At 42.8% G+C, this 24,101-nt stretch overlaps 2 protein-coding genes across 2 annotated transcripts in view; both read left to right on the forward strand.

Annotated features, from left to right (window-relative positions):
- The first annotated feature begins 2 nt into the window (after positions 1–2).
- LOC109866481 (denticleless protein homolog) lies at positions 3–8,960 on the forward strand. Its single transcript, XM_020455170.2, has 15 exons — positions 3–199; positions 525–650; positions 758–850; positions 1,078–1,139; positions 1,252–1,372; positions 1,714–1,779; positions 2,185–2,300; positions 2,412–2,485; positions 2,752–2,855; positions 3,097–3,201; positions 4,378–4,490; positions 4,637–4,726; positions 5,995–6,133; positions 6,404–7,071; positions 7,207–8,960. The coding sequence occupies exons 1-15, from the start codon at positions 148–150 to the stop codon at positions 7,285–7,287; spliced, it is 2,010 nt and encodes a 669-aa protein (XP_020310759.1). The 5' UTR covers positions 3–147; the 3' UTR covers positions 7,288–8,960.
- A 1,929-nt stretch (positions 8,961–10,889) lies between these two features.
- The window catches only part of LOC109866260 (serine/threonine-protein phosphatase 2A 56 kDa regulatory subunit alpha isoform-like), a 113,051-nt gene continuing 99,839 nt past the window's right edge, over positions 10,890–24,101 (forward strand). The window contains exon 1 of the mRNA XM_020454816.2: positions 10,890–12,006. Coding sequence (XP_020310405.1) covers positions 11,862–12,006 — 145 coding nt within the window. The 5' untranslated portion in view covers positions 10,890–11,861. The remainder of the gene's footprint in view (positions 12,007–24,101) is intronic.

A 24,101-nucleotide genomic window follows, 5' to 3' on the forward strand; every position in this document is an offset into this window, starting at 1 on the left:
GCAACATTAGCGGGAGATTCGTCTCTTCTTTTAGTTCATTAGTTCGCGGGAAAGGGGAGACACAAACAGAAGATCACAGCACAGGAATTGCTCAGACGAATATAAATAGTTTTTAAAAAATCGTCTGGCTTCGGCTGAGTTAGAGAAATGCTTTTTCGCTCCATTGTTGACAGAGGAGTCCGTAAACAAAGGCGCAATGGTAAGAATGTTAATGTAGACAGTAGTCGGCCTTCAATGTTTCTAGGCAGCTATAGCACAGAGAACAATGAGAAAGATATTTGGCTATAGCTAGCTAGTTAGCCAAAGTTAGTTAGTTAACTAGCTCAGCTTGTGTTTACTTCAGCATTGTTGGCTGCTAGGCTGGCCATTTTGTGATGCTAATGGTTGGATATTGTTGTGGGGAAGTGGCTAGCGTTAACAAATAGCTAAGGAGGTCCTTGGCGGTTCCTGGGGATGGATATCACACACGTTTTTTGCTGCATGTTTCATAGTCGTTGTATTTGTTGTTTCCTCTTCTCCACCAGACCTCAGCCCAAAGTACCCGTTGTCTTCTCTGCTGAACGGCTACCAGTGTGCACGTCATGATGAACACATCTCATACGGGAACATGGGGGTAGCCGTGCCCCCTTTTGGATGCGCCTTCTCTACAGGTAATACAGGAAGTACTCTACTGTATGCCTATGAAGGCGTTAACCATGAACCACTGTCCCGATGTCCTGTTTTCTTCTGTTAACCGCTTCTTTTCCTGGTGTTTTAGCTCGAGGGTTGCAGAGTGTATTTGCTGTGGCCAACGAGGAGGGTGTCTTGAGGCTCTACAACACAGATAACAGACAGAGTCCAGTCCTGAAAGGTAACTTATCACCTGAGTGGCAAAACCACATGACCAACAGAGTAATTCAAGCATCTTGTTTTTGGCTGAGACAACAGATGATATGATAATCACCCATATTATGCAGACCACCTAGCCATTGCAGCTCTCTGAATCTCCAGCCTAGCTTGCCTTGTTTTAGGACCCTAACTCATTAAATGTCATTAGATGCCAATTGGGGTATAAACTTTTATTTTGCTATTCCATAGAATGGATGGCACACGAGAATGCTGTCTTTGACCTTGCTTGGGTGCCAGGGGAGGCTAGCTTGGTGAGTAGGATAAGTTTTCCCTGATTGACCACTGTGTGTGATGTGAAACAGACTACTACTTTCTGTAGACGTGTTAGAAGATGCATGATAAAATGTTGTGTATTTCCATCAGGTTACTGCATCAGGTGATCAGATGGCCAAGCTGTGGGACGTGGCATCGGGGGAACTCCTTGGCAGCTTCAAGGGGCACCAGTGCAGCCTCAAGTCTGTTGCATTCACACAGCAGGAGAAAGGTCATTTTCATATCAATTCAATAACTTTATTGTCCTAGAGCGGCAGCACATGATACATTAAAAACAAAGCCATAGACATATTTTAAGTATGTTTCCTGAATGCAGAGACATGGCTTTGAGTGTATGGTCTTTCAGATTTCTTGTGTGTGTGTGTGTGTGTATACCCTCATCACAGAACAGCTTGACAGTTCATCTACTGAGAACAAAACTCTCCTTAAACAGCTGCTGCAGAGTTTCTGTTTTTCACCAGGGGAGCCTGTGCTTTTTAGGCCACTGCACACTTTGTTATTTGTGTCTGAAAACTTCTTAGTAACCATGCAAACGTCTCTCTTCTCCAACAGCTGTGTTCTGTACTGGGGGCCGAGATGGGAATATTATGGTCTGGGACACCAGGTGCAGCAAAAAAGGTAAGAACCGATATGAAAGTGATTACCTTTTTCTTTAGTGTAAACAGTATGTTTGAAATCGATAGGTTAGTCGTTGCATATTTTGGATCTTAAATCTTTCAAAAGTTAGAATATTTCAGTGAGTAAAGCCAGGACTAAAATCTTGGGTAATTGTGCCTAATGCTCTATTAAGTTCTAGGCTGAGACGTGTTAGAAGATACACGTTACAGGCAAGTCTATGGGCCAAATGTCCCCTCCAGAAATTCAAAATCCTAATTTGTCCAAGTGATCAGTCACAAGAAAATCTGTGCACCGGAACAAAGTTCCTTGTTAGTTGTTGCAGACTGTTGACAGACACACATAACTGGTATCGCAGCATCTATCTACGAGAGATTGAGTGGGTAATGGTGTTTGTTTTCCCTTCAGATGGATTCTACAGGCAGGTGAAGCAGATCAGCGGGGCTCACAATAAGATGGATAGAAACACACCCTCTAACACGAAGAAGAGACGCCCAGGCACACGTGGCATGGCCCCCTCTGTGGTTAGTAGTAAAACTGATCCAGTGTCAGTTTTATCGTTCACTTCATACTGATTATAGTTCAGGACTGGGATATTAAGAGCAAATCTGAAATCTGTTATCCATGTCTTGTAGGACTCTCAGCAGAGTGTCACCGTGGTGCTGTTCCGTGATGCACACACCCTCATCTCTTCAGGAGCTGTTGATGGGTAAGAAATCTGATGTGTAATACTTTAATGCTACTGAGCAGTGCTGCGCTGCTCTGGTTACGTACTGCGCTGGCCAGTTTACGTATCTGACACAGTTGCTGAAAAGGACATTGAAAGGATAACATCTGAGCCAGTATGGTTTGGATTGGCACGATGGTGTGACAAGCTTATTAAAAATCTAGATGACTGTCATAGGGATGTATGTGAAGCCAGCACCACAAAGAACGATTCTTACTTTCGAATGTGATGTTTTTCCTTTTAACCAGGATAATCAAGATGTGGGACCTTCGGAAAAGCTACACTGCATACCACCACGACCCCATACCGCTCCAGGTGTACCCATACCCAGGCTCCAGCACACGAAAGCTAGGTGGGTTTTCTCAAACATCATATTCTTGATAATTGTATCCTTTCTTCCTTGGAATAGGCTAATTTCTTATAAGATATTACTGGATTGGTGAAGCTACTGTCTGGAATTCATCCTTTCATCAAAGTAAAGTAAAGATCAGTGAATTCTGTAAAGGAATGAAGTATTCAAACATGTTGTTTAAAAAAGTGTTTGTTTCATAGAGTAGCACAAGTGTAGGACCTGACCTGTGTTCTCTGGTTAGGTTACTCAGGGCTGGTGTTGGACTCCACCGGCTCCAACCTGTTCTCCAACTGCATCGACGACAACATCTACATGTTTAACGTCAGTGGATTGAAAACCACTCCAGGTAAACAAATGCCTTCTGCATGTCATTCTATTTATATGGCCACGTCCATCAAAAGCATGGCTGCATTCAGCCCATGACTTTGTTTTATGGCAAGTAACTCTAATGCATCTGTATAGTCTCTCATCCATTCACATTAAGCTCCTGCATGCCATTACATTTTTTTTATGTCACTACCACTGTTTTCCACCAGGTGGGGCTGCACACTACTTTACGGTTGAAACTTTTGTTTATGGGAAGCTGTCAGATAGGCAAAAATGCCATACTTTGGGAAGATTTATTTGCTTGAATAGCTAGTTCAACTGCATGTGCCAACACTGTCATGAATGTGGCTATTATCATTTGGCTAACGTCTTCGTTGCTGTAAATGAGAATGTGTTCTAGTCAACTTACCTGATAAAATGAATAACAATATAATGTGCCAAACAAGTATGGTATTAAACCGTCTTTACAATGTTTAACAACCTCTGGGCCAGACAGGTTGGGTACAGTGTATACAGGAGACTGTCTGACTGACAGAGATGAGAAACACCTCAGTGTTTGTGTTCTTAATGAGTCATCTAAGTCTGGGATGTGTTCATTAGGACATGCAAAGGAAATGAAATTAAGTTAGTGGAAAGCAAAAATGTGCGGTTCTTATTGGACAAGTCAAGGTAGCCCCTCCCTGTTTTACTCCGCTGTCTACTGTTCGGTGCCTAATGAACGCCGCCCTGGTATTTTTACCCACTAGCTGAGACTAGGTGCTGCACTGCTGGGTGTGGGGTCTTTATTCCGACACTAGTCAAGAATGTAGCCCAGGGGGCTCTAACTTACAATGTGACCAGTCCCTTGACCGAACAGGAAGTAATATGTGTGTCGACTGGAGTGTCTCCTCAGCAGGGCTCTACAGCGTGACCATTTTACATGCATGTGTGACCTGGAATTTTTATTTAGGAGCACCATTGCACCTAGAAAAATTAAGGATTCTAGCTTTAATATTGCAAATATTTTTAATTGTGTACACCTACTTTTTTTTCAACTTGGGCACAAAAATTGTTCTTAGTTGAGCCCTGCTCCTCAGGATGATATTTGTTTAGTTATGTTGACCACTTTTTGTGTACTCGCCCTGTGTACTCTGAACAACAATGTCTGGTTATGTGCACATTATTTCTGATGTTCTAACATGTCTTTCTTTTTCAGTGGCAGTCTTCGCTGGTCACCTCAACTCCTCGTTTTACGTCAAGTCCACTGTTAGCCCAGACGACCAGTTCCTGGCTAGTGGCTCAAGTGACCATCATACATACATCTGGAAGGTGAGCTGACATTTAGATTTACCCAATCCAGGGAAAACCTTTGAAAAGCAGACTGATGGACGATTGCTGACAAATTAACATGCTTTGACTATTTAATAACTATTATATCCATGCATTTTATAATGTGTCTTAACCTCCTATTTCAGATCTCCGACCCAAAGCAGGCTCCTATGATGCTTCAGGGCCATAACCAGGAAGTGACCTCCATCGCGTGGTGCCCAACAGATTTCACAAAGGTGAGATCTAAGATTTAGTCTGTTCACATAGCCAGCATGATTTCAGATGGATTGTGTTAAGAATGTTATTCTTATCAAATCAAACTTTGTCACATGCGCCGAATACAACAAGTATAGACCTTACCATGAAATGCTTACTTACAAGCCCTTAACTAACATTGCAGTGCAATAAGCATTAAGAACATTTTTACTGAATAAACTAAAGTAAAAAATAACAAGGCTATATACAGAGGGGTACCGATACAGTCAGTGTGCGAGGGTACAGGTTAGTCGAGGTAATTTGTACCTGTAAGTAGGGGTGAAGGGACTATGTATAGATGATAAACAGAGAGGAGCAGCAGTGTACAATTCAAATTGAGGGGGGGGGTGTCAATGTAAATAGTCCAGTGGCCATTTTGATTCATTGTTCAGCAGTCTTATGGCTTGGGGGTAGAAGCTGTTAAGGAGACTTTTGGTCCTAGATTTGGCGCTCCGGTACCGCTTGCCGTGTGGTAGCAGAGAGGAAAGTCTATGACTTGGGTGACTGGAGTCTCTGACAATTTTTGGGGCTTTCCTCTGACACTGCATATTATATAGGTCCTGGGTGGCTGGAAGCTTGACCCCAGTGATGTACTAGGTTGTACGCACTACCCTCTGTCTTACGGTCAAATGCTGAGCAGTTGCCGTATCAGGCGGTGATGCAACCGGTCAGGATGCTCTCGATGGTGCAGTTGTAGAACTTTTTGAAGGTCTGGGGACCCATGCCAAATCTTTTCAGTCTCCCGAGGGGGAAAAGGTGGTGTGTCCTCTTCATGACTGTCTTGGTGATGTGGACACCAAGGCACTTGAAACTCCACCCGCTCCACTACAGCCCGTCAATGTTGATGGGGGCCTGTTCGGCCCACCTTTCCTGTAGTCCACAATCAGCTTTTTTTTGTCTTGCTCACGTCGAGGGAGAGGTGGTTGTCCTGGCACCACACTGCCAGGTCTCCGACCTCCCTATAAGCTGTCCCATCGCGTCTGACGGCGGTGGGATTTTAAAACGCTCATCCTGTTGCTTCCAAGAAATAAACCTTTTGTGCTGCTTTTAGATCCATTTTTGTGTCCCTGGAGCAAATGTTCACGTTGTAAATTGTGCCTTTGCCATAAAACAGAGTTGTGATAGTTGAAATGGTCAGGAGGAGATGTAGGTTTGTAGCCTAGGTAGACCAGACTGAGGTCTGCGTTCACCATTGAAACAATGCCAGACTGAATGCTGCATACATCAATCTCATGCTCTGTCTTGTCAGATTGCTTCCTGCTCTGACGACAACACCGTACGGATCTGGCGTCTGGACCGGGGGACGGATGGAGCAAAGTCCTCTGTCAGAGAGGCCAATCTGGTGGGCTGGGCATGTCCTAAACCTGCCACCACTGTGTCCATTCCAAGTGAGTATCGCTACTGCTGCTATTTATCAGCAGAGGGTACATGACATTTTTGACATGCTGATCAATGAGAGAATTGGATAGGACATTAATAAAATGGCCTGATGAAGATGGGGAATATCTGGAATTTCGTATCCAATGCAGTGGTTACCATCTTTAATTGTTTTTACTGGTCTGTGTAGCCAAACGATAGCAAAGATGACTTACCTCCAATGCTTCTTGAACAAGCGGACCTCTTTGGATTGAAACTGAAACTCTGCTTCTCTCTCTAAGGGCCTTTGAACCACATGGAGTCCACCCCAGCCAAGAGTCCCCAGGCAGGGAGTCTGGGGGCCCTGTCCTCCCCCCAGCCTGCCGCCTGCTCCAGTAGTAGAGCCGACGTGCCTCTACCCTCCAGTACCACCACCGCCTCCACCCTTCAGGGTGCTAAAGCCACCCTCCTATGCCAGAAAACACCCTCCTCCATCAGGAACTGGTTTTCCCGAACCCCCGGGTCTCCTTGGGGACAGGTCACCTCTCCTCTCCACACGGTGCTCAGCCCCCAGAGCCCAACCGGTACTCCTCCCTCGGAGAGGAGGGCCAAGCGGCGACTGGAGACGGGTGACTGTGGGGCAGCAGGGGGCTGCGATGGTGCAGGGGAGTGCAACTGCATTACGGAGCTCTACCCCGCTGCCAAGAGCAGCCGAGGACTGGCAGGCATGTGCTGCCCCAGCCAGGAGCCACCTCAGGCGGGCACAGAGAGGAGTGAGGCCTGGGAAGGAGCAGACCTCCAGGTGGAGGACCCATCCACACAGGCAGACAAGGAGAACCAATCTCCAGGTGGGGCAGACTGGTTGTCAGTGATGAGCCAGAGGCTGAGGAAGGGTGTGGGAAACACCAGCAGCATTCCCAGATGCCCCATTGCCTGCACGAGGCGAGATGGCAGGATGCCCACCTCACCGGTATGCACAAGTTGACCTGAAATTAGTGATGTTTCAGTATGACCAGGATTGGCTCCCAATGTAGAACAAACACACTGATGGCTCTAACTGCATAATATGGTACCTGTTGTCATTGATCTTTCTCTTCTCTCTTAGGCAATGCGCTCTCCCTCCCAAGCAATGCGCTCACCACGATCCATGCAGAAAATATCCTCCTACTTCCAGCAAAAGACTTAGGAGTAAACCTTTTGGATTGAAATTGTGCTCTCAGTGCTGAGTGAGAGCACAATGTATGTATTTTAATTGGGATCACTGTTCAACTGAGAAATATTTTTAAAGATGCATTTATACAGTATTAGTCAAAAGTTTGGACACAGCTGAGCTGCTCATTTTATTTAATTTTTTTCATATTTTTTTTTTTTTTACTGTTTTCTACATTGTAGAATAATAGTAAAAACATCAAAACTATGAAATAACACATGGAATCATATCGTAACCAAAAAAGTGTTAAACAAATCAAAATGTATTTGAGATTCTTCAAAGTAGCCACACTTTGCCTTGATGACAGCTTTGCACTCTCTTGGCATTCTCAACAAGCTTCATCTGGAATGCTTTTTCAACAGTCTTGAAGGATTTCCCACATGCTGAGCAAATGTAGGCTGCTTTTCCTTCACTCATCCCAAACCATCTCAGTTGGGTTGAGGTCGGGTGATTTGTGGAGTCCAAGTCATCTGATGCAGCACTCCATCACTCTCCGTATTGGTCAAATATCCCTTACACAGCCTGGGGGTGTGTTGGGTCATTGTCCTGTTGAAAATCAAATGATTGTCCCACTAAGCCCCAACCAGATGGGATGGCGTATCACTGCCGAATGCTGTGGTAGCCATGCTGGTTGTGTGCCTTTTGAATTCTAAATAAATCACTGACAGTGTCAGCAGCAAAGCACTATCACACCACCTCCTTCACGGTGGGAACCACACATGCAGAGATCATCTGTTCACCTACTCTGCATCTCACAAAGACATTGCAGTTGGAACCAAAAATCTCAAATTTGGACTCATCAGACTAAAGGACAGATTTCCACTAGTCTAATGTCCATTGCTTGTGTTTCTTGGCCCAAGTAAGTCTCTTCTTATTGGTGTCCTTTTAGTAATGTTCTTTTTTTCAGCAGCAGCAATTTGACCATGAAGGCCTGATGTTACGCGGTCTCCTCTGAACAGTTGATGTGTCTGTTACTTGAACTCTGTGACGCATTTATTTGGGCTGCAATCTGAGTGCAGTTAATTGTCCATTTCTGAGGCTAGTAACTCTAATGATCTTATCTTCTGCCTCAGAGGCAACTCTGGGTCTTCCTTTTCTGTGGCGGCCCTTATGAGCGCTAGTTTATTCATATTATTCATATTTATTCATTTTCACAGGATTGACTGACCTTCATGTCGTACAGTAATGATGGACTGTTTATTTGAGCGGTTCTATGGACATGATCTTTTTGTTTAACACTTTTGCTTACTACATGATTCCATATGTGTTATTTCATAGTTTTGATGTCTTCTCTATTTTTACTATTTTCTACATTGTAGAATAATAAAGAACCCTTGAATGAGCAGGTGTCAACTTTTCACTGGTATTGTATATATGTGGGTTGATTCTTAACCTCAATCCTCAATGGGTACAATATTGCGTATCCTTAAAACAGGTTGTTCGCTCAACATAGAAGACAAACTTTTGAGTTTCCTCGTCTCATGTCTTTATTTTGTGCATTAACATTGTATACTTGGTGTGGTTTTTTTTTGCCATCAGTTTATTCATTTGTACGAGATATTGTATAAGTTCTGTGAAAATGTGGATTTTGTGTGTGTGTATATACATTAACTTTGATTATTGCTTGTATAAACTGACTTTAGCCATTGTTTGCTGTGTCTTTCTGAACTTTTCATTGATTAAATACCATCACCCGTGGCATACAACTTTGGAGTGGTACAGATCTAGGATCAGCTTTTCCTCCCTTAACCATTAGTGGGTGAAATTCTTCACCTTACACCGTTCATGTCATGTTTGAATTCCAGTGTTGGCTCCCCATACTGAATCATTAGCTGTGTCACTACCACGTCACGCTACAATTCATAAAGTGACCATGGGACTGGAATTAGTACTAGAGAAGTATGTCAGATTTCACTCCCAAATATTTAGATATTGCAGAAAGCATGTCCCTAGACAACAATACTTGTAAAATAAAAAAATTTAAGAGGCAACTTTGTTGTGTTGTTGGTATCATAGAAACATGTCTATTGTACTGTGTACTGCATTTCTCGTTAGGTTTACAGCCCCATGCAATGCTGTTCATCAGTAAAAGGTTTCCAACACTGGTCTCCAACCTGTTTTTACTGTATACTTTCCCCTTCTGTTGTTTTAACCTGACACCAAAGGTTATTTGTCACATGCTTCGTACACAACAGGTGTAGACTAACTGAAATGCTTACTTACGGGCCCTTCCCAACAATGCAGAGAGAAAAAATAGATCATTAATGACACAATTTCATTCATTTAGCAAACACTCTTATTCAGAGCAATTTACAGGAGTAATTAGGGCTAAGTGTCTTGCTCAAGGGTACATCAGCAGATTTTGCACATAGTTGGCTCGGGGAAGCACACCAGCAACCTTTCAGTTACTGACCCAATGCTCTTAACCGCTAAGCTACCTGCCGCCCTCATTATTAAAAGCAATAATAAACACACATGCGTTTTGTGCTGTGTTAATCGTATTTTGACAAGCGATTAGATATTTATTTATCCTTTGTGCTGAAAGGAGATTTGGAATGCATGATAGTTTGTATACCTGTCAACCTGCAATGTATTTGTCTCATGAGAACATTTTCTTCTGCTCTCTTCATGTGTTCACTTGCAAAGGTTAGCATGCTACCAGTGCTTGAGGGCTTACATTCGGAGAATCACATGGGGTCAAACCACTCACTTAGGTTGAAAATAGGCCCTCTCTATCCCTGAAAACCATCAACATCCGTTTTCTGCAAACACTGCTAAGGGTGTTGCTGTAAAATGTAGGGGACAGGTTTATGGTCCATTCTATCTGGGAATCCTTGGGATGTCCCTACCCCATTGAAGTTGAAATTTAAAATGGTTATGGTAAGGGTTAAGGTTAGGGTAGGGACTTTCCAAGGATTCTGGATAGCAGTAACCACACATTTGTTGGATGCTACAGTGTGGCCTGATGGATAAAAATCATCATGATGTAATTGCAAGTGCCTGGCCTCAAAATAATTACTCACCAGTGTGATCTGAAAAGACAATTGTGACTTTTTTTTTTTGGATCTTAGTACAGTATCTAGCCTTTTTATAAACGTTAACAACTTTTCATTGGCTGAAAGTTCATTGCATTATATTTTAAACCGGGCCTCTCTTACGTGAGTCAGGTGCCCCCGTTCAAAGCCCATGCGATGTAGCCTCCAAACAAAAGTGACATAATTCAGGACGTATAGTAATTTGTACAATTATGTGTTTTAGTGTGCATTGTGATGGCTTTGTTAGACACTTCAAACATTTATTTTGAGGAAAATATATATTGAATGTTTCTGGACTGCACGATGCTGCCTTGTTAACAAAATGACCGATCGGCACAGATTACTGTTCGATTTGGAAAGGCGCTCCTCCCTCCCTGCTTTCGTCCGATGACGTCACGGGCATTTGCCCGGTGCCCGGGGCTCAGAATCCGCCCATTGTCACATGGTTTAGAGCCCGGTCTTTATCGAATTCGATTGGTTAAAAAGGCATGGAGCGTGCAAGTTCCTACATTTTTGTTGGATACTAGCGTTGCCTGTCAATTACGTACATTCGTGTCACAAAATGCAACCTCGACAACGATGCGAAACTGTTTACGGTTGCACAGAGTCTACAGTGTTGTGGCTTCTGAATGGATGTGTGTTATCTAACGAATCTATTGGAAAAGTTATTGTTGAGGTCCGAGCATAACTGAAAATTCCTTATCGGGGTGTGAGAGCAACTCGATGAACAGATAATTCCGACTAAATGGACACGGGAAAGTGCTGAACATGACTCCATTGGCGCCGCTGTTCTTCCGATACGAACGTTACTGAGTAACTAACGTTAGTTCCAGGTTACCAGACTTCATTCGTCCAGACTGTTTTTTTTTTTTAGACAAAGCCAACTACGGCTACAAGACACGGAATACAGTATTTATTTTCTTGTGAAAATAGTATGAATTTCATCATGAGAGTTCGCTTTAAATTGTAAATGTTCATATTATCTAGCTAGCTAACTGTGCGTTTTAACACGTTAGCCAAGAAGCTAGCTAGCGGTAGCATTTTTTGGTCTGTCATTTACAGTACATGGCATAACGTTACTTGTTTTCTCTGAAATAACTAGTTAGCTATAAAAATGACAACACAAGCAACAGGTATATTGCAGAAATGACAAGTTAACAAATACACCCAGCAATTTAGTTAGGCAATGTTTCTGTTGTCAGACAATTAGTTAACGTTAGCCTAGCAACTTTGGCTTGTTAACGCGTAACGTTCGTTTTGTAAACAGCTCGCTGGACTCTCAACAAGCAGGCCGAATTATGCGTGCTTTACATGGAAACTGATTAACAAGCTACACTAGTGGATCCAACACGGATAAGAGGTCTTCTTTAAAGCTTGCGGTTCACTCCATTATTTCAAGTTGGAGAATATTTTGATGCGGCTGGGCTGGGAGACATAGCCTACGTGTGGTAACCTCTGAATCTGTATTTGGTGCACTTGTAAAACATATTTTGACGTTATAGTTTATGCACCACAATGTCGGCTATATCTGCGACTGAGAAAGTGGACGGGTTCACACGAAAATCAATGAGGAAAGCCCAGAAACAGAAGAAATCTCAAGGGTCGTCCCAGTTCCGAACTCAAACTCTTACCGAGCTTTCACCCTTGCCGCAGCTCAAAGGTAAGACCAACTACTAGAGGATTAACAATTCGGCCTGAAATAGTGTCAATGAAAGGGTGGTGGTGTAGTGTTGATACTTTCCCTTTACACCTGCAAACGTGATCAATACCTGACGTACTCAGACATCGATCTGTATAGGGATACAAATGTGTTGGTGGTGAATGCAACGCCGAAGCTATGGGTAGCTAATAACAGTTGCGATGACATGCATATTCAGCTTCTGTTCCTGGGCACCCAGCTGTGATCCGTGTTCAGGTGTGCTCACAAGGACTGAAGTGCAATCCATGTAAATTAGGCTACATTGAGCTGATGAGATTGATCTAATTGCAGATACTGTTGTAAATTGTACACTGCGTACGTTTTAGTTGGTGCTGATCTCTGTTCTGAAATCTTCTCTCCGCCGGTGTCAGTTCCTCCATTCTCAGAAATGGCACCGTTGTTATGCATGGTATCTGTTATTTTGACAGAGGGGACTGTGGAGAGACACAGGTACAGATATATGCATACGCACACACATGCTAGCACATGCACTCTACACAGACGTACATTGTAATATTGTTGTATGGTGGTATTATACATTTTGTATTGTAGATATGTAGTTGTGTAATAATCTTGTACAGTATTATCTTTCGTTTTATGTGTGATGCAAGTGCCTTAATGTGTATGGACCCCAGGAAGTATAGCTAATGGTGCTAGAGGCCTCACTACAGACACCCTGGTTTGAATACAGGCTCTATCACAACCGGCCGTGATTGGGAGTCCCATAGGGCGGCGCACAATTGGCCCAGCATCATCTGGGTTTGTCCGGGAAAGGCAGTCATTGTTCTTAACTGGCTTTGTTCTTAACTGGCTTGCCTAGTTAAATAAAGGTATTTTAAAAAATCTATTTTCCCTTTCTGAGAATTTCAACCCAGTTGCAGAGAGTGATATGTTTTGTACACCTTGGCAGCCAGGATAATTGTAATCTGTTCTAGCTACTGTAATTTGTGTTATAGGATATTTCAAGATTGATACTTTAAACAGTTGCCTCTAATTTCTATAGTCTATAGTTAAATTCCTCAATCCAAAACTGTCAGACACACATTGATACCTATGGGGATCAGGTTGCTTCATACTCCAGTATTATTGGAGTTGATGAGAGAGGTTCAGAATACCAGAATCCAAAACGCTCTGCACTTTTCTTTTTTCATCTTCATTCTTGAATTTTGCCAAAATCAGTCTTGGCTACATATCTCAATAACACGTGTGAATTGAGCAACAGTGATGAACTTCCCATTGTCAACTCCACATATTACAAGGTCAAGAGCTTGTTTGTTATCTGATGGGCTCCCACTGTGGATTGTCTGTCCCCAGGTCATGTGTACAGTTCATAATAGGAACTCTCCAAATGTAGCTTAATGGCATCTGTGTTGTAATGACAATTTGATCTTTAATGTTGATGCAGAGTAATAGAGATTTTGGCACAAGCCTGTCTGGGAGAGAAATGTCAATGTATTCAGGAATAACGTGTCCATAAATTTGAATCAATGTGCTTCCTTTCACCTTAAGAGGCCAGACTCAAAGACCCAAAATTCACCCTGTCCTCACAACTACTGCATGGTATTGTGAAGACTCCTGAAACTTCATTTTCTAAAGCAAAACCTCTCACTGATTTCAGCAGTCAAGTTCAGACAAGTAGCCTTCCAACATGTTGAAATGGTAAGGGAAAAGTGCAGACACACTAAACCTTGAGCCTACATGGCATTGACTTGATTACGGCTGCTTGTGGATTGATGAAATGCTTGACTGGTTGTTATTTGTGAAGTTTTGTCTTTGTTTGGTTAGAAAGGTAATATGCAGTTAGTTATACACTACACTGAATGAAGGCATTGATGGATATTACAGAGTAACGTGTCATAAACGGCCCCACACCAGCGGGACCAGAAGGACAGGTGCAGAGGGAGAGACCCTAGGGGGCTTTAGGCTGCCCTCAGTGGGGTGGTCTCCCACCAGGCCCCCAGTGTTCCTTCTGGAGCGTGAAGACATGCACTTCGCTTGGAAGCTACTCCGTTGCAATCTAGCGGTGCCAAAAGCCCTGGTCACTCCTAGAAAGCCTATGTAAATTACAATTGCCAGAACAGCCCAGAAAATGAAAATAATGATGGACGTTTTGGGCTGTAAAATGAGATTATTATGATCAAGTTTGATCCCCCTCGGTTATTTTAGAGTCACGAAGGTCCTTAGCGAATTTTTTTGTTGTTGTTGGTGCCATTCAGCAATATGGCACACTTCAAATTCAATCAGGAGTTTTCCATAGGAATACATGGATGAAGTCAGCGCTTTCACTATCTATTGGTTTTAATGTCTATGGGGAGCACATGGTAATGGATAAACAAGCTCTTTCTGAATAGAAATTGAACATTTCTATGTTGGCATCAGTATTCATTTGATCATGGAAAGTTCTTAAAATAATTAGTCTAATTGTTTAGTACCTAGTAGTTATATAGTAGTAGACTAGCCTAGTATGTAGTTTCATGGCCCTTTCTATTCTGATAGTTGTAGTCGACCATAACCTCGAGGCTACTTTTGTATTCTTGCGTCTGTGAATGGGTGGCATTTTTTATTAATGACGTCAGACGGGTTCAGCTCCGGGTGGTGATAATGCTGGCGTGACTTACTGCTTTGAATGGAGGATTGTGTAGAGGGGTTTGGTCTCTGTGTGTATTTATTTATTTTTCTATATTTTCATAAACTGATAAAACACAGGTACAAAATCAAGGTGACTTACAAAGATGAGGCCCAAGTGCAAAAGAGGGTAATGTAGTGTCCACAACTAAATAATCATTGTGGAATCTGAAAAGACACATATCCCAAAAGCATGATGGAGTACTATGTGCACATGCTAACAGAAAATAACCAGGTTGGTAGCTTGCGGAGTAACAAAGTATTTATAAACAAAATATCTCAAATAAATAGAAAGCCTATTGCATAGATACAATTGTATCATTGATTTTGGCCCAATAGGTCTGACACATTACCTCTTTCAATTAGCTTTCTGTTTTGATAGTGTTACTTTTCTTGCCTAAAAACCTTAAGGCCTACCTATACCTACAATTCTGCAGCCCTGCCCAGCCTGGCAAGAGTGGCCCGAAAGGTGTTTAGCATCCCCAGTAGCTCTGTAAGCGCGGAGAGGGTATTCTCCGCTGCTGGCCTACTGTCAAGGCACCATCGCATGAGCCTGAAGCCACAGACTCTGGCTAAACTCGTGTTTCTAAAAGTGAATTCAGAGGTCTAATAAGTCCTTTTATGTTTCATTTTTACTTAATTCTAAGTATGTCACAGCCTATATGTGCAATTTAGACTATAATGATTTAATTCAACAAAATGTTGTTTTAAATGCTGAGTGCTCAATGTTCCTGCCAGCCTAGTGTCGCACTCGCAAATGCTTCACAATGTATTTCTTTGAGATAATAGGCTAATAATATAGCCTAAATAATGTTTTTTTTTTTTTTTTTGACTACCTGTCTGGCTCCTGACCTATTATTTAGTGTTTTATGTGCTGTTTAATATGACATGTAGCCTATTTGAAATGATGAGCGCTTCTTATTCACCTTTTTTGTTTTATAAAAAATATTATAATTTAAGTCATATGGTTTGGTTCCAAAACCAAATGGTATGCTATGTAGTCACAAAAATAGATGGGTGTTGGTTAAATTGATTTTAATGAATGGAGTGAAGTTGCCGTGAGCAAGGAGCGGTTTCTTCCTGTGAGCAAGGAGCGTTTTTTTAGCGGAGCGGTTGGAAAAGACATGAGTTGAATTATCGACTGCTCAAGTCAGCTCACATACTCTGGTACCAAGTACTGTGATGTTTTTTCAGCCTTTCAGACAGAATGACCTGCAGAATGATTGACTGTCCCTGTAAAGCTGTGCAAGAATGCATGCTTATTTGAATGACTTCAAAGCAATTAGGCACAGTTGTTTGCTGTGAGGAAGGGAGCTAACTGGACATCTTGCTGAGGAGGTGATTGCCATGACCTGGATGTGTGTGTCAGACAAGCTTCTGATTCACCCACCAACTATCTCTCATTCTCCCTCTCTCGCCTTCCCTCTCTCTCTGGAGCAGAGAACTTTACCTCTCTTGTGTTGCCTAATCTGTCTGTTCCTCTGACCCCCTTTTGTCCCATCTGTGAGCCTGTAATAGCAGAGCTAGACTAATGCATGAGTGAAATGGGTTGTGCAGAGGAGGAGTAGCTCACCTCTTGTGTTGGTGTAGGCTCTGATGTGTCAAATGAGCAGTGGTTTTTGTGGCAAAGTTCAATTGGGGCAATAATGTATTTGCAGTTAGCCGTGCGTGGGTGTGTGTTTGACTCCCACATAGAGGTTTACCCCGTGCTCATTTGATTGCTGACTGTGGTTCCATCTGTGGTTGAAGTCCAAGAAATGCTTCCCGTCTGCTCCCCAGAGGACTCACTCTGGCTCTCCCACTTGTTTCCAATCAACTACTTTTTAAATAACTCACCCAGGTCAATTTGCTGTTTCACTCACATTGAAATATTCCCTGGGTATAAAGATAAGTGGCCTGTTTTGATTTATTTTAAATCCATACTCTTGACAGGAAGCAACGTCATTGTGCAGCTCTGATTTTATAAAATTGTCTTAGCTGTGTCTGCACTGATAGGGGAGCGATAGCTTTGGATTCATACAAATGCCTCTGTCGTGAATAAAAAGTGATTTCCTCTGGAACAGTCCTGAACAATTAGCCCACACACGTGGGCCTATTTCCTAGAACACAAACAGCTTGACATTGCTCATATTTCAATGCATGCTAAAAGGCTTGCATACACATCTGAACCTTTTTGCATTATAAGATATATCCCACAGTCTACGCGTCATGACAATTAGAGGTCGACTGATTCTGATTTTTCAACGCCGATACCGATTATTGGAGGACCAAAAAAGCCGATACCGATTAATCGGCCATTTTAAAAAAAAAATGTATTTGTATTAATGACAATTACAACAATACTGAATGAACACTTATTTTAACTTAATATAATACATAAATAAATTCAATTTAGCCTCAAATAAATAATGAAACCGGTTCAATTTGGTTTAAATAATGCAAAAAAAGTGTTGGAGAAGAAAGTTAAAGTGCAATGTAAGAAAGCTAACATTTAAGTTCCTTGCTCAGAAATTGAGAACATATGAAAGCTGGTGGTTCCTTTTAACATGAGTCTTCAATATTCCCAGGTAAGAAGTTTTAGGTTGTAGTTATTGTAGGACAATATTTCTCTGACTATTGGATGTTCTTATAGGCACTTTAGTATTGCCAGTGTAACAGTATAGCTTCCATCCCTCTTCTCGCTCCTACCTGGGCTCGAACCAGGAACACAACAGCCACCCTCGAAGCAGAGTTACCCATGCAGAGCAAGGGGAACAACCACTCCAAGTCTCCGAGCGAGTGACGTTTGAAACGATATTAGCGCGCACCCCGCTAACTAGCTAGCCATTTCACATCGGTTCCACGAACCTAATCTCGGGAGTTGACAGGCTTGAAGTCATAAACAGCGCAATGCTTGAAGCATTGCAAAGAGCTGCTGGCAAAACGCACAAAAGTGCTGTTTGAATGAATGCTTACGAGCCTGCTGGTGCCTACCATAGCTCAGTCAGACTGCTCTATCAAATCATAGACTTAGTTATAACATGATAACACACATACGAGCCTTAGTTTCCAGATTCAACCATATTAATGACCTATCATCTCAAACAACGTTTATTCTTTCAGTGAAATACGGAACCGTTCCGTATTTTATCTAACGGGTGGCATCCATAAGTCTAAATATTCCTGTTACATTGCACAACTGTTACGGCTTTCTTCCGTTGAAGGAGAGTCGGACCAAAATGCAGTGTGGTTAGTTCGATACATGTTTAATGAAAACGAATACGAACAATACAAAAACAACAAACGGAAAATGTGAACCTATACAGCCTGTCTGGTGAACACTAACACAGAGACAGGAACAATCACCCACAAACACACAGTGAAACCCAGGCTACCTAAATATGGTTCCCAATCAGAGACAACGAGAATCACCTGACTCTGATTGAGAACCTCAGGCAGCCATAGACTATGCTAGACACCCCTACTCAGCCACAATCCCAAAACCTACTAAAACCCCCAATACCACAACACAACACAAAATAACCCCATGTCACACCCTGGCCTGACCAAATAAATATATAAACACAAAATACTAAGACCAGGGCGTGACAACAACCTTCAATGTTATGTCATAATTACGTAAAATCCTGGCAAATTAGGCTGCCCAAACTGTTGTATATACTCTGCGTGCAATGAACACAAGAGAAGTGACAATTTCACCTGGTTAATATTGCCTGCTAACCTGGGTTTCTTTTAGCTAAATATGCAGGTTTAAAAATATATATACTTCTGTGTATTGATTTTAAGAAAGGCATTGATGTTTATGGTTAGGTACACATTGGAGCAACAGGCTCCTCGTGGAGTGCAATGAGGCAGGTGGTTAGAGCGTTGGACTAGTTAACTGTAAGGTTGCAAGATTGAATCCCCTGAGCTGACAAGGTAAAAATCTGTCGTTCTGCCCCTGAACGAGGCAGTTATTGAAAATAAGTATGCGTTCTTAACTGACTAGTTAAATAAAGATGTAAAAATAAAAAATATATTTAAAAAACGGCCAATCCGTGTCCAAAAATACCGATTGTTATGAACTTGAAATCGCCCTAATTAATCAGTCGACCTCTAATGACAATAGCCTAAATGCTTTACTGTTACCTTTCTCAGCTTGAATCTAGCTATGTTTGTTAGGGCTGGGAATTGTCAGGGACCTCACAATATTATCTCGATACTTAAGTGCTGATACGATATGTATTGCAATTCTCACAATTCTATATGTATTGTGATTCAATATTGCGATTTGATGTTCCAAACAGATTTCTCTGTATGTCTGCTGGAGAGAGATGCGAGAGCATGAGAAAATTAGTTTTGATCTATCATGCAAATAAGTGTTGAAAACATGTTGGCTCACTATTTAAAAAGATGGCGAAGAAGCTAAAGGATGAAAAAATAATAATACCAGAGTTTTGGTGCAGGTACAACTCCATATTAGGAAGGTGTTCCTAAATGTTTTGTTCAGTGTGTGCGTGCCGTACCATTGAAAAGTTTGGACACCTACTCATTCCTGGGTTTTTCTTCAAAGTAGCCACCCTTTGCCTTGATGACAGCTTTGCACACTCTTGGCATTCTATCACCAGCTTCATGAGAATGCTTTTCCAACCGTCTTGAAGGAGTTCCCACATATGCTGAAGGAGTTCCCACATATTCTGAGCACTTGTTGGCTACTTTTCCTTCACTCTGCATTCCAGCTCACCCCAAACCATCTTAATTGGTCTGAGTCCAGGTGATTGTGGAGGCCAGGTCATCTGATGCAGCTCTCCATCACTCCAAATAGCCCTTACACAGCCTGGAGGTGTGTTTTGGTACCTTGTCCTGTTGGAAAAACAAATGATTGTCCCACTAAGCGCCAACCAGATTTGATGGCGTATCGCTGCAGAATTGTGTTGTCGTCATGCTGGTTAACTGTGCCATGAATTCTAAATACATCAGTGTTGCCAGCAAAGCACCAGCAAAGCACCAGAGATCATCCATTCACCTACTCTGCGTCTCACAAAGACAGGTCGGTTGGAACCAAAAATCTCAAATTTGGACTCTAAAGGACAGATTTCCACCGGTCTAATGTCCTTTGCTTGTGTTTCTTGGCCCAAGCAAGTCTCTTCTTATTGGTGTCCTTTTTAGTAGTGGTTTCTTTGCAGCAATTCAACCATGAAGGCCTGATTCACGCAGTCTCCTCTGAACAGTTGATGTTGAGATGTCTGTTACTTGAAATCATTTATTTGGGCTGTAATCTGAGGCTGGTAATTCTAATGAATTTATCCTCTGCAGCAGAGGTAGCTCTGTGTCTTCCTTTCCTGTGGTGGTCCTCATGAGAGCCAGTTTCATCATAGCTTGATGGTTAATGCGACTGAAAGTTTCTTCAAGTGCAAAGTTCTCTACTACATAATGATTGGCTAGAGATAATGCATAAATCACAGTATAACAATCTTGGGAACTGCTACAGCTGTATAGAAGCTCCTCTTCCTTCCTGCATTGGAGATGCTGGATGCCCCATGTTGTGTGAAAGATACCGAAATGATGACTCACTGGGAGGCCGGCATGGTTGCCATGGCAGCCAGAAGCCCTGCGAGGTATTTTGCAAAGCATGTTTGACAAATTTGAGATTTTCCCAAAGATAGCTGGCTTCATTTGAAGTCAGACTTCGGAGGTGTTTTAAAGATGGATCTGATCAAAACCCTGCCAGTCTTGACGCGATTGGTCTTCAGGGGTGTCGAACACGGATTAGTTAGGTCGCTAGCTTAGCTAACTCGTATCCTGCTTTGTCAAATGCACATAGATTGATAGGCTTTGTCATGTGACTTGTTTCCACTGTGTGTTCCAACAGACCGGGAATCAATTCATATTTATTTTTAGATCAAAGGGGTACGGCATGCTGCTTTCATGTAGCTCAGTGGATGAGTCTGTCTCTTTTTATTAATGTGAAAACTGACTCATTTGCAATAGATGCCTGTCAAGTGGTAAATATGAGTGCTCTCTGTCGACCACAACCTACCAGACATCATCGATCACTCGCATCACTTTTATTGTTATCCCATCACAGCCTGGGTACTATGGCAGGCAACTATGTGTGCACATTCATTCGGGAGGTCCGAGACTCCCTCAACGTGATCAAGACAAAGGAGATGATTGTGGACTACAGGGAAAAATAGGCCCGAGCACACCCCATTCTCATCGACGGAGCTGTAGTGGAGCAGGTTGTTCCTGGTGTCCACATCACCAACAAACAATCTATCATGGTCCAAACACACCAAGGAAGTTATGAAAAGGGCACAACACCTATTCCCCTTCATTCGGGAATCGTTCTTTGTGTGTGAGTGCACTCAACCTTGGGTCATGGGATGTGACACTGGGTGTGTAACCACAGGGTTGCGAGATTGCCCTGTTGATGATTATGTAATAGTAGAGCAATACAAATGTAAAGCTTATAGCTTTTTACTAGTACTAAATGTAATAAGTTAATCAGCTGATAGGCCAGACTGAACAATGCAAAACACCATGCATTTTTATTTCCCCCAGGTGATTAGTTGAGAATGGGACATGATCTGGTATGCAGTCTAGTGGTGTAATATCATGTCTCACTCTACAGGAGGCCAGACCTCTAAGCACAGCCCTGGCCCCCTCAGTCTGTCCGGCTGATAGACCTCTTTCTCAGAACCCAGTAACACCTACTCAAGTGACACCGTGTCCCATGGACGGAACCGTCGTAACGTGAGTAAAAGACCCCTGTGCTACAGTTACTGGGCGACCGGTGGGAGTAACACTTTCAGGACACAAATTGTTATGCCCAAAATAAACCTAATGAAAATGATTGCCATTCCTTCCAGGTTATCTTTTTTTCCTTTTAAACATCACTGGACTGTGTAAAAGCTCTGGCCAGTCCCTTATGAAGCCCAGGGTTTTGTTTGTGTTGAGTTTTTTATATATTAGAAACCAGGCTGCGGGGAACCTGCTGAGAGTCCACTGGTTGTATGTGTGGATCCTTAGTTTGCACTGACTCACTCTCCAGTACATTATAGCGTAGAATAAGTAATGATTAGCAATTACAGTGAGTGACTGAAGGGAGCATATTCTTTAGAACATATTGGACAGCTGTTTAGAGTAAATAGAATTTTGTGGGATCACACCTGCAGTTGAGCCTTTTTTTACACTTCGCAATCTCAAGACCTATTACATGATCAGTTATGCTGTCATTTCACCATATTCATTATAACCCTAGAGTTCTTCCTTTGTTAGAAGCCAACCAATGTCTTGAGATTTCTGCTAATTCTCCTCTCCTGTTCTTGCCTGTATTACTCAAGTTAGATATAAAAGAGCAGTCGGCACCAGGCCCGCTAGCTAGGCCTCCTGTTTTTGTAGCAAAACTGTTTAATCTGCTCATTGACAGCTGTTTTCGTCACATGCTCAGCCGGCATCATTCGCCACCCAAACAGCTTAACAGCTGCAGCTGCAGCGGCAGCCTGTCAGGGGTTGTGCGGTATCAATTGCCATGCATTAATCTCACATTTAGCCTAGCCTACACAAGGTCCTTTTTTCCATATCAAATTGTATTTGTCACATGCGCCGAATGCAACAGTGAAATGCTTACTTCCAAGCCCTTAACCAAAATGCAGTTTTAAGAAAAAAAGTGTTAAAGTATTTACTCAAATAAACTGAAGTAAAAAAATGAGTCAATGTGCGGTTAGGTTAGTTGAGGTATTTGAGGTAATATGTAGGTAAAGTGACTATGCATAGATAATAAACAGAGTAGCAGCAGCGTACAAATGGTGGTGGGGGACAATGCAAATAATCTGGCTAGCCATTTGATTAGCTGTTCAGGAGTCTTATGGCTTGGGGGTAGAAGCTGTTAAGAAGCCTTTTGGACCTAGACTTGGCGCTCCGGTACCGTTTGGCGTGCGGTAGCAGAGAGGACAGTCTATAACTAGGGTAGCTGGAGTCTTTGGCAATTTTTTGGGGCCTTCCTCTGACACCACCTGGTATAGAGGTCCTGGAGGGCAGGAATCTAGGCCCAGTGATGTACTGGGCCATACACACTACCCTCTGCAGTGCCTTGCAGTTGGAGGCAGAGCAGTTGCCATACAGGCAGTGATGCAACCAGTCAGGATGCTCTCGGGTGCAGCTGTATAACTTATTTTCATCCAAGCTACCCAATACTGCCCCCCCCCCCCCCCCCTGATGTTAACCTTTTCTGATTTATAACCTTTTTTGGCAAGACAGATCTTCCAAGTGTGGGGGAGTGGCAATCTTTACCAAGGATCACCTTCAGTGATCAGTTGTCCCCACCAAGTCTGTCCCGAAACAATTTGATTGGCAGGTTTTAAGCATTAAACGTTCAAATAGCTCTTCATTGACTGTATCTGTGTGTTATCGTCCTCCATCAGCATCGGCATGTACCCTACATGCCCTAAAGCTCTCTCCTGGCCCCTTACACTAAGTCTAAATTTGTCCTGCTAGGTGACCTAAACTGGGACATGCTTAAACCAACTGACCAAGTCCTAAAGCAATGGGACTCCTTAAATCTTTCTCAGATTATTACCAATCCCACAAAGTATGACTCCAAACACCCAGAAAAGGCTACTCAAATCAAATGTATTTATATAGCCCTTCGTACATCAGCTGATATCTCAAAGTGCTGTACAGAAACCCAGCCTAAAACCCCAAACCGCAAGCAATGCATGTGTAGAAGCACGGTGGCTAGGAAAAACTCCCTAGAAAGGCCAAAACCTAGAGAGGAACCAGGCTGTGGGGTGGCCAGTCCTCTTCTGGCTGCGCCGGTTGGAGATTATAACAGAACATGGCCAAGATGTTCAAATGTTCATAAATGACCAGCATGGTCCAATAATAAGGCAGAACAGTTGAAACTGGAGCAGCAGCACGGCCAGGTCGACTGGGGACAGCAAGGAGTCATCATGAAAGGGAGTCCTGAGGCATGGTCCTAGGGCTCAGGTCCTCCGAGAGAGAGAGAAAGAGAGAATTAGAGAGAGCACACTTAAATTCACACACGACACCGAATAAGACAGGAGAAGTACTCCAGATTCAGATTCATTCAGGTGACGCACCCCTCCCAGGGACGGTATGAGAGCGCCCCAGTAAGCCAGTGACTCAGCCCCTGCAATAGGGTTAGAGGCAGAGAATCCCAGTGGAAAGAGGGGAACCGGCCAGGCAGAGACAGCAAGGGCTCTCCTTGATGTTATCCTCACAAATAATCCTGATAGGTATCAGTCTGGTGTTTTCTCTAACGACCTTAGTGATCACTGTTTTACAGCCTGTGTTCGTAATGGCTGCTCAGTAAAATGAGCTGGCCTGATTTGTCATAGACGCTTGGTAAAAAAAACTTTAATGAGCAAGTCTTCTTTCATGTGCTGGCCTCTGTAAATTGCTATAGAATCAGCTTAATCCCCTCTGTC

Source organism: Oncorhynchus kisutch, linkage group LG21 (assembly GCF_002021735.2).
Source record: "Oncorhynchus kisutch isolate 150728-3 linkage group LG21, Okis_V2, whole genome shotgun sequence".
Taxonomy (NCBI): domain Eukaryota; kingdom Metazoa; phylum Chordata; class Actinopteri; order Salmoniformes; family Salmonidae; genus Oncorhynchus; species Oncorhynchus kisutch.

Excerpts from the sequence above, each read along its gene's own strand:
- LOC109866481 (XM_020455170.2), top strand. The coding sequence starts at position 148 with ATGCTTTTTCGCTCCATTGTTGACAGAGGAGTCCGTAAACAAAGGCGC. Across the intron at positions 651-757 it reads TGGATGCGCCTTCTCTACAG|CTCGAGGGTTGCAGAGTGTA; the intron begins GTAATACAGGAA and ends CTGGTGTTTTAG. Across the intron at positions 1,140-1,251 it reads TGCCAGGGGAGGCTAGCTTG|GTTACTGCATCAGGTGATCA; the intron begins GTGAGTAGGATA and ends TATTTCCATCAG.